The sequence below is a fragment of the Elephantulus edwardii genome, unplaced genomic scaffold (assembly GCF_000299155.1).
Source record: "Elephantulus edwardii isolate Elephantulus edwardi_28Jun2011 unplaced genomic scaffold, EleEdw1.0 scaffold00141, whole genome shotgun sequence".
Lineage (NCBI taxonomy): Eukaryota > Metazoa > Chordata > Mammalia > Macroscelidea > Macroscelididae > Elephantulus > Elephantulus edwardii.
This window is the reverse complement of record NW_006399891.1, coordinates 8027484-8041546: the sequence shown is the minus strand read 5'-3', so window position 1 is coordinate 8041546 and position 14063 is coordinate 8027484. Positions and strand designations below refer to the sequence as shown.

General features: G+C 48.0%; 1 protein-coding gene across 1 annotated transcript in view; it reads left to right on the top strand.

The window, feature by feature from the left end:
- Positions 1 to 14063, top strand: part of NTNG2 (netrin G2) — an 83901-nt gene that overhangs the window by 50485 nt on the left and 19353 nt on the right. The window contains exon 3 of the mRNA XM_006894440.1: positions 10509 to 10681. Within this exon, the coding sequence (XP_006894502.1) occupies positions 10509 to 10681 (173 nt within the window). The remainder of the gene's footprint in view (positions 1 to 10508; positions 10682 to 14063) is intronic.

Here is a 14063-nt window from a genome sequence, read left to right as displayed (position 1 = left end):
GCTAGATAAATTATTGATATATGTTTGCTTATTTATCTCATTTACTTCATCTCTCAAGGGCCTCCTAGAAGAGAGGGGGGGAAACCACAGGGCCCTGGTGCAGGGCAGGAGGGACTAACATATGTGAGTCTGTGTCTGTCTCAGAACCAGCACCTGGAGCCCTCCTGCTTGCAGGGACCCTTCCTAAAGTGGAGTTTGCCAGTAATGTGGCCGGGGGGTACCCTCCTCAGATTCTCGGATCCTGCCTGTGAAATGAGGGTGTTTGAGTGCCACTGAGCTGGTTCCAACTCACAGCATTGCTGCATGGCAGAGCAGAACTGCCCTTTTGAGTTTCCCATGACGTCATTTACAGGCTCACCAGGTCTTTCTCCACAGTGTCACTGCTGAGTTCTGACTGCCCACCTACCAGCAACCAAGCTCTTAACTGTTGCACACCCAGGCCTCCTTAAACTGGATGCTGATGAAGAATTGATACATTAACTCATGCAAAGTTCTTACCATCCTCATCTCTAGAAGCTTTTAAGTATGAGATCTTAGAAATAGTGTAGTAAATGAACATTTCTTGAGCACGTACACACATTAGAGGTGATCTGGCAGCCCTTCGGTAAGGTGCTTAGCTGCTAACTGAAGCAGCTAGAATGACTGGGGGGTCAAGCCCACCATCCCCTCAGTGGAAGAAGGATGGGGCAGCCTGTATTGGTCAAGATTACTGCCTGGGAAACCCTGTGGTTCTACCCTATCTGGTAGGGTCACTATGAATCAGACTGACCTGCTGACCACGTTCCAAGAGGAGCTGTGTTGGTAAACGCTGGGCAGCTAACCAAAAGGTTGACAGTTCAAACCCACCAATCATTCTACTGGAGAAAGACGTCACAGCCTACTTCTGCAATGGGAAACCTCATGCAGTGGCTGTGCCCTGTCCTGTAAGGTTGGTAGGAGTCGAACTTGGCTTGACAGCAGGAGGTTTGGGGTTTCACAGTCATCAAGCTGGAGCTGTATTGGAGTGAGTGTCTCCTGTTAAATCAGTCAGTCCATCTTGATTGGCCTAGTGACCGTAACAGTGGGCTGGAGCATGGCGGAGACGTGAGGATGGCGCAGGAGAGGGCAGAGCCGTTCATAGGGCCGCTGGGAGTCATGGTTGATTCGAAGGCACCTCACAACAATTGCCATCCCTATTTTACAGATTAGGGAACGGAGACCAAAAGACATTCAACAACTTTCCTTAGATCACATAGTAAGTGGCAGACTATTCTAGGCTGCTGTGGCCAGAGGACTAGGGCTAGGAAGTTTCCTATACCAGTCACCAGAAAGGCTAAAGGAAGGAGTCCAGGCTCCAGCGGGGTACCAGCTGTGTACAGAAGCTCCTGTTCCCCCTAACCCTGGGGGAGAGTGTAGACAATATGGCCAGGTGTGTTTCCCCTGTCTGCCCCTTCAGATAGAATGACTAATGTGACTGCTCCTCACGACAGTCCTTGGTTGTGAGCAGGATCATTACTCCCACTCGGAACTGTTCTTGTGTTCTGAGAAAATAGACTTGGAGGAGTTAGGAACTTTGCCAGCCCACTGATGCCCCAGGCTCCCACCACGCCAGCCTGGGCAATACAAATGTTACATGTGTGACATTCCCTTCCTCAAGTCTCAGCTCTGCCTCTTACTGCTGGAGACGTCTGCTGCCTGCTTCATCTCTTCACACCCCACGTACACGTAGAGGCCCCCTCTCCGTACAGTGGAGGTGATAATGGTGTGTTGTTCATAGGACTGCTCATTCATGTGGAGCAGTCAGATGGTGTCATAGCAAAGTGAGCACTCAGGTGTCAGCTGTTATTTACTCAGGAGCCTTTCTTTAAGGTACCATGTGACAAGTGTATGCAAATAGTAACACAAATGTCTGAAAGTTTGTGGGATAGATAATACAGTAAAAATCTGTTTCCCAGGGTTTAGCATCCAGGTGACCCTTACACTGTTTCCTCAAATTTATTTATTATTTGCTTGGTTTTGTTTGGTAACAGCTTTATTGATATATAATTCACATCCCATCCAATTCACAGATCGGAACTGTGCAATTTAATGGTTCTTGGTGTATTTACAGAGTTGTGCAGCCATTACCACAGCCAATTTTGGAATATTTTCATCACCACAGAAAGAAGCATCACTCTCCTTAACTATCAGCCTTAGTCCTTCTATCCATCCACCCCTAGCCCTAGGCAACCACAAATCTATTTTCAGTTGCTATGGACTTAACTATTCTAGGCAATTCATGTAGCTGAAACTTTCCAATAGATAGCCTTTTGTGAACAGTTTCTTCACTTAGTAAAATATCTTCAGTATTTTTCCACATTGTGGCGTGTATCAGTATTTTGTTCTTTTTTATGACTGAATATTTCATTGTGTGGATAGAACACATTTTGTTATTCATTCCTTAGGTGATGGATGCTTCAGTTTTTCCAAGTTGTGGCTATTATTAATAATGCCACAATGAACTTATGTGTACACATTTTAGTGTGGACATAAGTTTTCATTTATCTTGAGCAAATACAGAGGGAAGGAATTATTGGACCATGTGGTAATTCTGAGATACCTCTTGAGGAACTACCAAGCTGTTTTCCAAAGTGACTGTACAGTTCTCCATTTCTGTCAGCAGTGTGTGATACCCACATCCTTGCTAACACTTGTTATTGTGTGTCCTTTGATTATAGCCAGCCACCTCATAAGGCTTAGTGGTTTTCCACCATGGTTTTGTCTCATGTTTCTCTAGTGAGGAACACCAAAAGAACAAACAAGTCTATTTTGGAAGAAGTTCAGCCCTTTCTAAGTATTCCTTAGAGGCAAGTTTGGTGAGACTTTTACATATTTTCACCATATTGTCAGAAGGGCCATGTTTGGATAGAGACTTCATGTTTGGGAATGCAGAGGGTCAGTGAAGGAGAGGAAATACCTCAATAAGATGGGTTTGCAGAGTGACTGCAACAATGGAGTTTGTGAGGAGGGTGCAGGACTGGGCAGGGTTTCAGTCTACTCAACATGATGGCATCTAGCAACAACCTAACAATAACTAATTATACTAAGCAATGTTTCATTTGTTTATTGAAATATATTCTTTGGAGAAATGTTTATTCAGGTCCTTTGTCCACTTTTTACCTAATCCAAATTTATAAAGATTTATGCCCAGACTTTCTTATGAAAATTTTATAACTTTAGCTCTTAGATTTAGGTTTTTGACCCCCTTTGTGTTAATCTTTTTTATATGGTGTGAGGTAAGGGATCAGTTACATGTGGATATCCCATTTGATTGATTGATTTTATCATGTACTTTTTTTCTTTAAATCATTTACTTTTAAATTTGGATGTTATCTATACAACGGTGTAGCCCATGAGGAGTTGCACTACTAACCCAAAGATTGAATCCCTCTGGGGTTTGGATCCACAAGTAGGTCCTAGGAAGAAGGACGGGAATTCTCCTCTTGTGTGATTTAGAGCCTTAGTAACTCAACAAAGGATCAGCTATGAGTTGATTGCAACTGGATGGCAATGAGATGAATGACACAGTGATAGTTTATTGAATGTTAGAGTTTTTTAAATTCTGAATGTTTGTCACTTCCCCCCCCCCCAATTTTACTGTGTATTGAGAGATTGATGATAACTGTTGGACCCTCTCACAGTTCATGCACACATCTGCCAGAGTGGTCTTTCATACCCTCCCTTGGGAAATGGTGTTAATAATGCTGAATATAGTACAGTGACGAGGAAGAATAGAAGGAGAATTGATGCTTTGAGCTGTGGTGCTGGAGAAGAGTATTGAATGTACCCTGAACTGCAAAGAAAACAAACAGATTCATCCTGGAGAGGGTTAAACCAGGCTGCTCCTTGGAGGCAAGGATTCTGGGGCTTCGTCTGACATACTTTGGACATGTTGTAAGGAGGGACAAGTCCTTGGAGAGGGATATCATGCTTGGGAGGGTGGAGGGACGGTGCAAGAGGGGAAGACCCTCTATGAGGTGGATTGATTCAGTGACTGGGGTAATCAGGATGGGTGTGTCAGAGGCACTGCGATTGACACAGGACAGAGCAGGGTTTAGGGCTGTTGTACATAGGGTCACTATGAGTTGCAAGTGACTCAACGGCACATAACAGCAACAACATAGTACAGTGAGAAAGTCTTTGCCAGAGGCTGATGCTATGAAAGGGATCACAAAAAACCTCCCTTGTAAAAGTGAAACTTTACCTCAAATCTGAAGGAGTGGAGTCTGACAGTAAGTTCCAGGTAGAGGGAACAGCACATGCCAAGGCCAGCCAAGCTTGGAGAGACTTGCTGGACAGAGATGAGCTTCATCCCAGCACACCTGACCTAGCACACCTGACCTCAGATAATACTTTGTTAGTGCATAGAAACTATCCCGGGTACCTCTGTGCCCTCAACAAGCCTAAATCTGCTCGTACTTTCTGAGATAGAGAGAAAGATGCAAAGATAGACAACGGCTTAGACTGAGGAGCTCAGAGAAGTTTAGCCACATACACAAACACCCTGGCTACACATCCTCCCCCGACTCTGTCTCTCAAACAAGCATAGGTGCCTGCACACACACAGGCAGCTTAGCGCAGAGCAGGAAGACCATTTACTGGCCACATTTGGAGAGGATGCCTTGGCGTCCCCCACACTCCACAGGCCCCTCACGAGCCCTGGCAGGCAGAGCCATCCTCTCCCTCAGTAGAGGAGGTGCTGTGCTTGTTCCAGGGCTTGCAGGGGTAGGGAGGGGCCTGGATCTTATCATGTTCCTCTGGAAAGCTGGCCTGGCCAGGATGGAGTCTGGGCAGAGCCTGAGCTGGGGAGGAAAGCCTGAATTTAGGTCAGGAGTAACCACCCTCATGACCTTGGGCAGGCTTCTCCCCACCTATTCTGCCAGACCTGTCGGGCTCTGACACCTCATGACTCCACATATCATTGTTACAATATGCTTCTCAGATTCAGCTGGTCGTCTATGCATTTTTGACAAGTCAAGGTCAATGTTATCCTCCAAAGTTGAGATGGCAGTCTCTTCTGTGTGTAGCCAATGCTTAAAACTCTCCCTTGCAAAGGCTCATGGCGTGGAGGACGTTCTTGGTTCCAGAGAGCTGGAGCGTGCCTCCCTAGCTGGCTCACTGGATGTTAAGTGAGAATTCTGAAGAGAAGAATGGAAACCTCCTAAGGGCAAGTGCATTTTGCAGACAATCTTTTACTGGACAAAGTCAGGTTTCCTTCCTGCAGGACTTGTCAGAGCCTTTAATACACTAACGTGTGCTGTGACTGAGCACATAGGGTCAGGGAGCGTAGAGTTTGGAGTATGAATTTGAATAATGGCACGATCCCTAAGAGTTAATATTTTTTGAAATGTTAATAGACAATGTTAAATGTTAAGAGAGGTCAGAGAACATTATATGTGTTGATCAGAAGTATTTATGCACAAAATTTTTTTTTGTCACCACTTGGTAAAGATATGTGTATGTTAAACATGATTAGAAGTTGCTGCAGTTCGTACAGTTTGACAGCCTGCTTTTTTACGATCTGTGTTGTATCGCATATTAACCCCTGGGTGTGGAGTCAGCCCTAAGTTCCACTCCCAGTGACATTTTTGAGCAGCTCTGTGATCCTTAACCACTTAACCACTCTGAGCTTCATCTCTCATCTATTAATAGAAGGTGAAGTAGCGCCACCTTGTGTGGTGGCCAGAGGATTGAAGGTCCTTCCTACCTGGCACATGGTCAGCAGTTGGTACGCGTTCATTTGTCCTGAGAACATTCCCTGTGGAATGTCCCTGTGGATGTAGTCCTTGGAGCACTAATGTTCACTGTCTTTGTTTCATGTGAGTGCACCCATGTATCACTAAACAGTCTGCAGGATATTTGGAGGGTAGTAACAAGGCTATAAGAAGGAGAAAGCTTTATTGACTCTGAGGCCAGTGGCCGGTGGGTTAGAACAGATCTTCAGGACCAGTGAGAGAAGGGCGAGCGCTGATGGCTACAGCACCAACCCAGACGCACCCCATTCAAATCCAACAGCTGCTCCACAGGAGAAAGACAGGCAGTCAACTCCCGTGCTATTTGCTGCATCTGAAAACCCACTGTAGAGTCTGCTATGAGTTGGTTCTGACTCGACAGCACACAGCAACAACAAAGTAGGAGCAGGAGCAGGAGCCCATCACCAGACTGAGATGAACAACTACTCATCTCCCAGCTCAGCATCCTTGGGAGGCTGGCCCCGCAGACAAGCCCTTGTCACCAGTCAGATGGAGACAAACGAGGGGACGTAGGACAGCAGCAAGAGCCAAGACAGAAGGTCTGGCAGGACTGATTTATGGGAAGAGGGAAGATGTGTGGACTTAAATATGCATGGTGTGGATAAACAGAGGCTCAGAGGAGACACCTCTGTCTGCGAGGATTTAAAGAGCGTGATGTGGGCCAGCAAAAATGTGTCACTCAGCCCAGTGAATGAGGGTTTGAAGACAGAGGGCAGATGAAGAACTAAGGAGAAATTCTGGTTTAAACGTTCAGAGATGAAGGGAGCTTGTGAGTGGTAGGCCTGGCGGGCAGGGCATGGCCCCCTCCACTGTTCAGGTCACCTGCTGGGTCTTCCTGCCTGGGCTCTTGTTCCCCAAGCAAAGCCTTTTTCATGGAGTGGCCCAAGGATACCAGCATCTGAACCATGTACTTCAAAGTATCTTCAAGGTACTCAAGCGATGGTTTCCACCACATCCTGAACAAAGCCTCTCCTTTGGGCCATGGTCTCTCACTCTCCTCCACTCTTTCAGTCTCCAGAGTAGAGTTCGTCTGGTGCCAGAGTCTTCCCTAATGTTCTTGCCTTTTTCCAGAAGGTTCTCCCCTCTTCCCCAATAACTTTTGATCCTCCTTCAGGTCTTAATTTAAGATTCTGTTCTTCCTGGAATGCTGTTCTTCTCCTATTAGACAAGTTAAAATCCCCTGTGATATGCACTTCTTCATAGCATATGAGCACTTAGAACAATCAAAATTAATTAAAGATGTGTGGTGGTTTTAAATTAATGAGCTCTGGTGGCATAAGCCTTAGGGAGTTGTGCTACTAATCCAAAGGTGACGCTTCTCGGGTGGTTCAAATCCACTGGTGGGTCCTCAGGAGAAAGGTGGGCAGTCGCCTCCCGTGCAATTTATAGCCTCCAAAACCTGCTGGAGGGTCAGCTGTGAGTCAGCGCCAACTCGACAGCAAGGAGCTGAGTTAATTAATAGGCTCTGGTTTTAGAACAGTTTTAGGCTTACAGAAAGGAGAGTGTTTCTCTGCGTTCCTCTCTGCCCCATCTTCCCTCACTCAACTCACTCACTCATTTCTGTCCAGTCAGAACCGACAGATAGCTGAGCCTCCAGCAGATTTTCAAAGACTGTAAATAAAAAATCATATGAGAGCAGTTTTTGAGAGGAATATCACTGCTTTCCCAGATCTGAAGTAAAGTGCCTGGGGGTGTGTGTGTGTGTTATGAGAGGAGTGTGTGTGTGTGTGTGTGTGTGTGTGTGTGTGTGTGTGTGTGTGTGTGTGAGAGAGAGAGAGAGAGAGAGAGAGAGAGAGAGATATGAGAGGAGGATGGGTGTGTGTGTTCTCATAGGAGAGGAGAGGACTCGTCTTTCTCCCGTGGAGCAGCTGGTGAATTCAAACCATGTGAGTTGAGCACAGCTCCTCCCCAGCTAGACCACCACAGCTCCCACCTTGTTGTTGTTATGTGTCTTCAAATCCTTATTATTCACATCTTGCCTTTCTATGATACTTTTGTTATAACTGATTAACCAATATTGTTCTTATTAAAGTGTATAGTTTGCCTCAAGTGGTTAAGTGCTCTGCTGTTAACCAAGAGGTTAATGGTTTAAACTCACCCAGAATGGGTGGAAAAAAGGCTTGGTGGTCTGCTTCCTACAGCTTACATCCTGGAAACGCCTGCGGAATGCAGCTCCAACCTGCACTCCAAGGTGCAGAGGCCATGAGCAGAACTGATTGGACAGAAACTGGTCTGGTTTTGGTTTACAGTTTACCTAAGGGCTCACTCTTTGTGTTATTCAGTCCTGTGGATTTTCCTATCTCGTCCCTTGTGATTAACTGCCTCATAAAATCTGCCTGAGGGTCAGCTGTGGGTCAGTTTCAACCTGATGGTATACAATAACAATGGGTTTTGATAAATGCATAATAATCAAATATCCACAGTTACCAAACCATGTACAACAGTTTATTTGTCCTAAATATCCCTGCGACTCACCTGTTGTCTCTCCTCCCTGCCCCCCACAAACCAGTGATCTTTGTACAGTCTCCCTGCTACACCCTATGCCCATCAGGGCGGGGCCCCATCTGCCGTGTTCCCATTACACCCACTCTTCCAAGCTCAGAGCCTGGCACATACCAGGTGCCCCATAAATATTTTTCTTTGCATATTTTAATGAAAATAGGATTCTACCAAACACGTTATTCTGCAATTTGCTTTTTACAAATATTGACAATATATCTTGGAAATCTTCCCGTACTGGAATATAGAGCGCAATCTCTCTCTCTTTAACTTTTTATTATGGAGAATCTCCAGCCTGCATGCACAAGTGGAGAGAATCTGCCGTCACGAGCTGCTGTAATCTGCCATCACGAGCTGCTGTCTACCTGTCACCCAGTCAGCAATCATCTCTACTCGTGGCCCCTCTTGTGCCATCGGTAGCTCTCCCTTTGTCCCCTTTCTCTTGTTATTTTGGAGCAAATCTCAGATATCAGATAGTTTCATCTTTAAATATTTTCGTGTGTATCTCCAAAAGAGAAAGATTTTTCTGGACCCTGATCACAATACCCTCATTACTCCTAATAAGCGTTCATTGAATATTAGCACATATAATCAGGGATCCCTGGTGGCCTAGTGGGTAAAGAGTTGCACTGCAAATCCAAAGGCAGGCAGTTCAAATCCCCTGGCTGCTCTGAGGGAGAAAGATGGACAATCTCTTGTGTGAGTCAGTTACAACTCAGTGGCACACAACAACAATAAATCAGTATCTGAGTTTCCAGTTTTCTTATAAATGTCATTTTCATGAGATTCTTTTTACAGTTTGTTTGACTCAAGAACCAAATAAGGTACTTGATGTACTTTTCAAGCTTTTCTTTGTCTATGCCTCTTCTCAAAATGTGTGTTGTTGTTTTGTGTATTTTCTTGCTCTTGAAATTCATCTATTGAAGAAACTGGGTGATTGCTTCTGGATCCTTCATCCTGGGCTTTGCTGATTGCAACCTGGAGGTAGTTTTTGGTGTGTTCCACTGTCCTCTGTATCCCTCGGTTGCAGGTGGTGGGACCTGGAGGCTTGATCAGTTTAGATTCATTTTGTTTGGATGTTGCTTATCTGTTGTGGGGGAGCGCTCCCCACTGACTCTGCTCACCTGTCTGTGATGTTCTCAAAGATTCAATGGCTGGAGCCATTCATTCATTCCTTGTTGTTGTTGATGTCAATTGCTGTCTAGTCGACTCTAGATCCTGGCGATCTCACACACAACAGAACAAAGCCTCCTGCCCAGCCGTGTGCGGCCTTGGAGACCCGCTGGTATGTTTGAGTTCATTACTGTGGCTGTTGTCGTCTGCCTCACAGAGAGTCTCCCTCAATGATCTTTTCATTCTCTAATATCTTCTTCAATTAGCTGCAATGCTTCTATAAAGAGAAACTTCCCCTCATTAGCTTTTTGGTTACCCTGAGGTACAGTTGCTATAGGCCAAGCAGGATAAAATGCTCGAGTCTTTCCCTTTATTTACCAGTTTTCAGAATAATGAGTTGCCCATAAATATTTGAGCAAATGAATGAATAATGCATGCACAGATGAATTGACAGGGGTTTGGGAGCCGGAACTTCTCTTTGACTGTGAAGCTGAGAACCTGGACCTCAGGCAGAGGACAGAAGTGCAGCCCCCATCTGCGGCCGGGCTGCTGTCTCCATAGTGAGAGGTGGATGGGCCCCTCTCGGGGCCTCTCAACCCAGTTGTCCTTGATTAAAAGGCTCAGACAAAGAATATAATATTACTCTGTAAATTGTCATACAAATCACAATAAAAAGATTTTAAATAGAAATGTGAAGACAGCATCTGGGACGAAAACGTCTCAGAGCCCCACCCTAAGCAGGAGAAGTGTGTTAGGAAACCTTGAAACCACCATCCATGAAGAGTGTGAGCAAGCAACTACAGGTCCAGAGCAGCTCGCATGCTGGGAAGAGGCTCAAAGTGTAATTGTTCAACATCAAAGAAGGAGTCTGGAGTTTTCAGGGGAAAGGAGTGTGGGGCAGCTTGGGCTGGGACCTCCAGGTCCTTTCCAGGCCTCCAGCACTGTTAGAATCCCCTAACTTTCCTTCCCCGGGGCAGGGGGGACGGGGACACTGAGCCTGCCCTCAAAGCCCTCCAGCTCTCCTTCCTCAGGGGAGCCTGCCCTCAAAACCCCCCAGCTCTTCTTCCCCAGGCCCAGAGCCTGCCTGCTGCTAACTGATGTGTCGCCTCCCTCTGTGTTCCCCAGGTGCAAGTGCAACCTGCACGCCAACCTGTGTTCTGTGCGCGAGGGCAACCTGCAGTGTGAATGTGAGCATAACACCACTGGCCCGGACTGCGGCAAGTGCAAGAAGAACTTCCGCACGCGATCCTGGAGGGCTGGCTCCTACCTGCCGCTGCCCCACGGCTCCCCCAACGCATGTACGTATCAGCAGAGCCATTGTTGCCACGACCCAGCTCCTGGGCCACCACCTCATGGGCTCACCCATCCTTCCAGCCCTGGAAGCTGTGGATCTCACACCCCCACCACCACTTCTCCACGGAATCTTTCATATCTGATTTCCTGAACCCTCCCCACCTCCATGCCAAGTGTCTCTGGACCCTTGGTCCTCACACATATACACACACATACACAGAGATGGACACACAGAGACAGACAAACCACAGATACAGACCTGCACACAGAGACACATCACAGGCATACACACCCTTGTCACTCAGCTCCCTAGCACCAGGCTTGGTAATCTAGATGCTTCATCACACCTCCATTCCCCTGAAATCTAAACTGCCCGTCCCGCTCTGCCCACAGGGAATCAGCCGTGAGCAGCTTCCCAGCTTTCCTTCCTCTTCTTGACCCTGATACCTGGGCATGTGGCCACTGGGATGACAGGGTCAGGGTGGTGGGATTCACCCTCCAGGCTGCATCTGAGAAGCAGCCCTAGCCCTGGCAGTTAGCAGCAATGGGGTTCTCACAGCCAGTGGCCAGGACCCTGGCCTTACAGGACTTGTTTTGTAGAGGTGCATTCTGCCCACTCACGCTCTCTCCTTCTCACTCCCTGGAGAAGTGACCTGCAGCATTTTTTCAACGCCTGCCCTTAGGAACACCCTTTAAGACACTCCAGTTCATTGGGAGCCATTGATAAAGTTGGCCTGGGCCACATTATAGACACAGTTACCACCACAAAAATCACTAAGCACAAGAAGCCCCAGTTGAACTGAGAAAGGCCCCCCTGACTGGCCCAGGGAACACTCCCCAGGCTTAGTCCTACAGTGTGGTCTCAAGTCTGACCTTGCTTCCTGAATGCCAGTGACTGCACCAGGCACATCATCTGTTGACCTGGATACCAGTCCGCTGAGCAATGTTCTAGATACTCCACCCTCCTGCCCTCTGGATGGGCAAACTGAGGCCCCAAAAGCTCCTGCCCACACCAGTGAATTAAGTACCAGCACCAGGACCTGGTCTGATACCAGGGCAGCCAAGCAGCCCCTGTCTGCCTAGGCCCCCTCCCTCAGTGGGTGAAAGATTGATGTGATGTTAGGCTGATCAAAGTTGAAAGTAAGGCAGTGAGACTGTGACAGGTGTGCGGTGCCTGGGCCCAGGAAGGCAGCAGTCGTGACAGATCTTTGAAAGGGCAGGCATGGGAGGCATGATTCTTCAAAGGTGAAGAATGAGGGCGAGATGCTGACACACCCGCCCCACCCGTGGTTCTGTCCATCTCTCTGTTGCCCTCAAGCCTTCCTTTCCACCTCTTTTCCTTCTCTCCATGACTCCTGGTCTTGTCCTCCCTCCCTTAAATCTATCTTGAGGCCTCCTTTCACCTCTCCTCATTCCTGCCCATCCCTCACTTCTCTGTCACCTCCAATTTTTCCCCTCCGCTTGCCCCTTTCTTCTCCTGAGATGCTCCAGGAACTCCTGTGAGCCCAACTCCCACAACCAACCCATAGAAGCCATCACAGCAGGCCAGGCTCCCAGTCACACTGAGCAGAGCCCCCTGTCCCTCCTGCTTGGAGGCGAGTCCTCACTTCCCACCGTGATGGGCAGTCAGCCTTCTCCCTGCCCCCTGCAGTTCTCTCTCAGTACGTGGTATGAACACCATCAACCAAGCTGCAGATCAGGTCCTCACCCTCAGCTATAGCACTCTCCCCACCCCACATCTACCCAGCCTGGCAGGTTCTCTCCCAAATAGCCCCCAGCTCATCATTCCCTCAATTATCACCACTTCCCACTCGTGTCTCCTTCTCTTTTCTCAGCCTAAGATAGTGTCCCCTTCACCTGTTTTGCCCTCAAGATAAAAATTTTCATTTCTCAAAACCCCCTCCCCCCCTCCCCAATACATGTAGAGGACCATTTCAAGTGGCCAATCCTGAGCTCAGCTTAGAGGTCCCTCTCCTGGCCCTCTTCCTCTCTCTGATTGGGCCCAGCCAGCTGGGTGCCAGTTCCTTCCTCTGTGCCCAGCCCCAGCCTCTCCCCACCTGCCCCTTCTTCAGTGTGTGCACACCCCAAATCCTGCTGCATGCTCATTGAGTGTTTGAGTGTCTAGTGGGCTTATCTTCCCGTACCTCCCTGGGCCCTCCAGCCAGGACACAGTCTCAGTCCACCTAGGACAGGCTCCACATGACACACATTTCACTGGGAGACCACACTGTCCACTCCAGGAGGGCCTCCCTGGGGGCTGGGCAGTATCCATCCTTATTCTGTTTTGTGGAGAGCTGCACTGGCCCCTTCCTTGCACATTCGCGCTGGTTCTTACCCTGGCCTCCCCTCGGCGTGGCCTCCCCTCCCCTTCTCTCCATCACTTCCAGCTCGTTCCCTCTCCCGGGGCTCAGGGACACTCCAGTATCACCAGAGGGGGACAGCATTCCCTGAGTAAGAGCTTGAGCTGTGTAAGACCTCGGACAAGTCAGTTCACCTCCAGAGCCCATCCCAAAATCAGGATTATAATAAAACCTCATCATGGGATAAAAACAAACAAACAACAAAACACCTCACACTATCATGGGGTTAGGAGGGCTGGATGTGTGTAGATATGGGATTGTCAAGGCCATGACCTTCTGGAATCTGATCACCCAGCCTGTTTTCCAAGGTGCCTCTGGATAGGTTAAGCAGACAGCATTTTGATAAGTGTATTTACACACATGCGCACACCCCCTCCCCCAGGGACTCCTGCCTGGCACATAGAAAGCACTTAGCACACAGCGGTTACCATGATTATGTGTTATTAAACTATTAGGTCACCTCTACACTCCCCAGATGGGAAGACCCATGTGGTTTCTCTGTGGTAGTAAAGCCCATCAACAGTCCAGGCAGCCAGTGGGCCCCTCTAAGGGGGCCTGCATGTTCCCTGACATCCCATCACCCCCTGGAGAGCACCTGCCCACCTCTACCCAGTTTCCACATCCTGTACTGGAGGACTCAGAAGTCTAAAATTAAATACGAAGGGCATGTGTAAAGCTCCTTGCAGTGTTTGACGTTTATCAGCGGGTCTCAGTAGGTAAGTCATGGCTTTGAGACTCCGTTTCTTCATCTGTTAAATGGGGCTAATAAGTGTTCTTCCTTCTCAGGGAAAAACAGAATGAGCAGGAAAGCCCATCTTTGAGACTGAGAGGCTTGTCACTGTCATTAACATTAGCATCAAGGTCAAGGAATGGGAGCTTATGACCTTGAGTTTCTTTTCTTGGAGTGAGTAGCGGCTTCTACTGTGCACCCACTGCCCCACCGCCCCTCCTCTGACTGGGGAGGGCCGGGTGCTGGTCCTTGGTGGCCCTGTGACCCTGTCCTCTCTCCCACAGGTGCTGCTGCAGG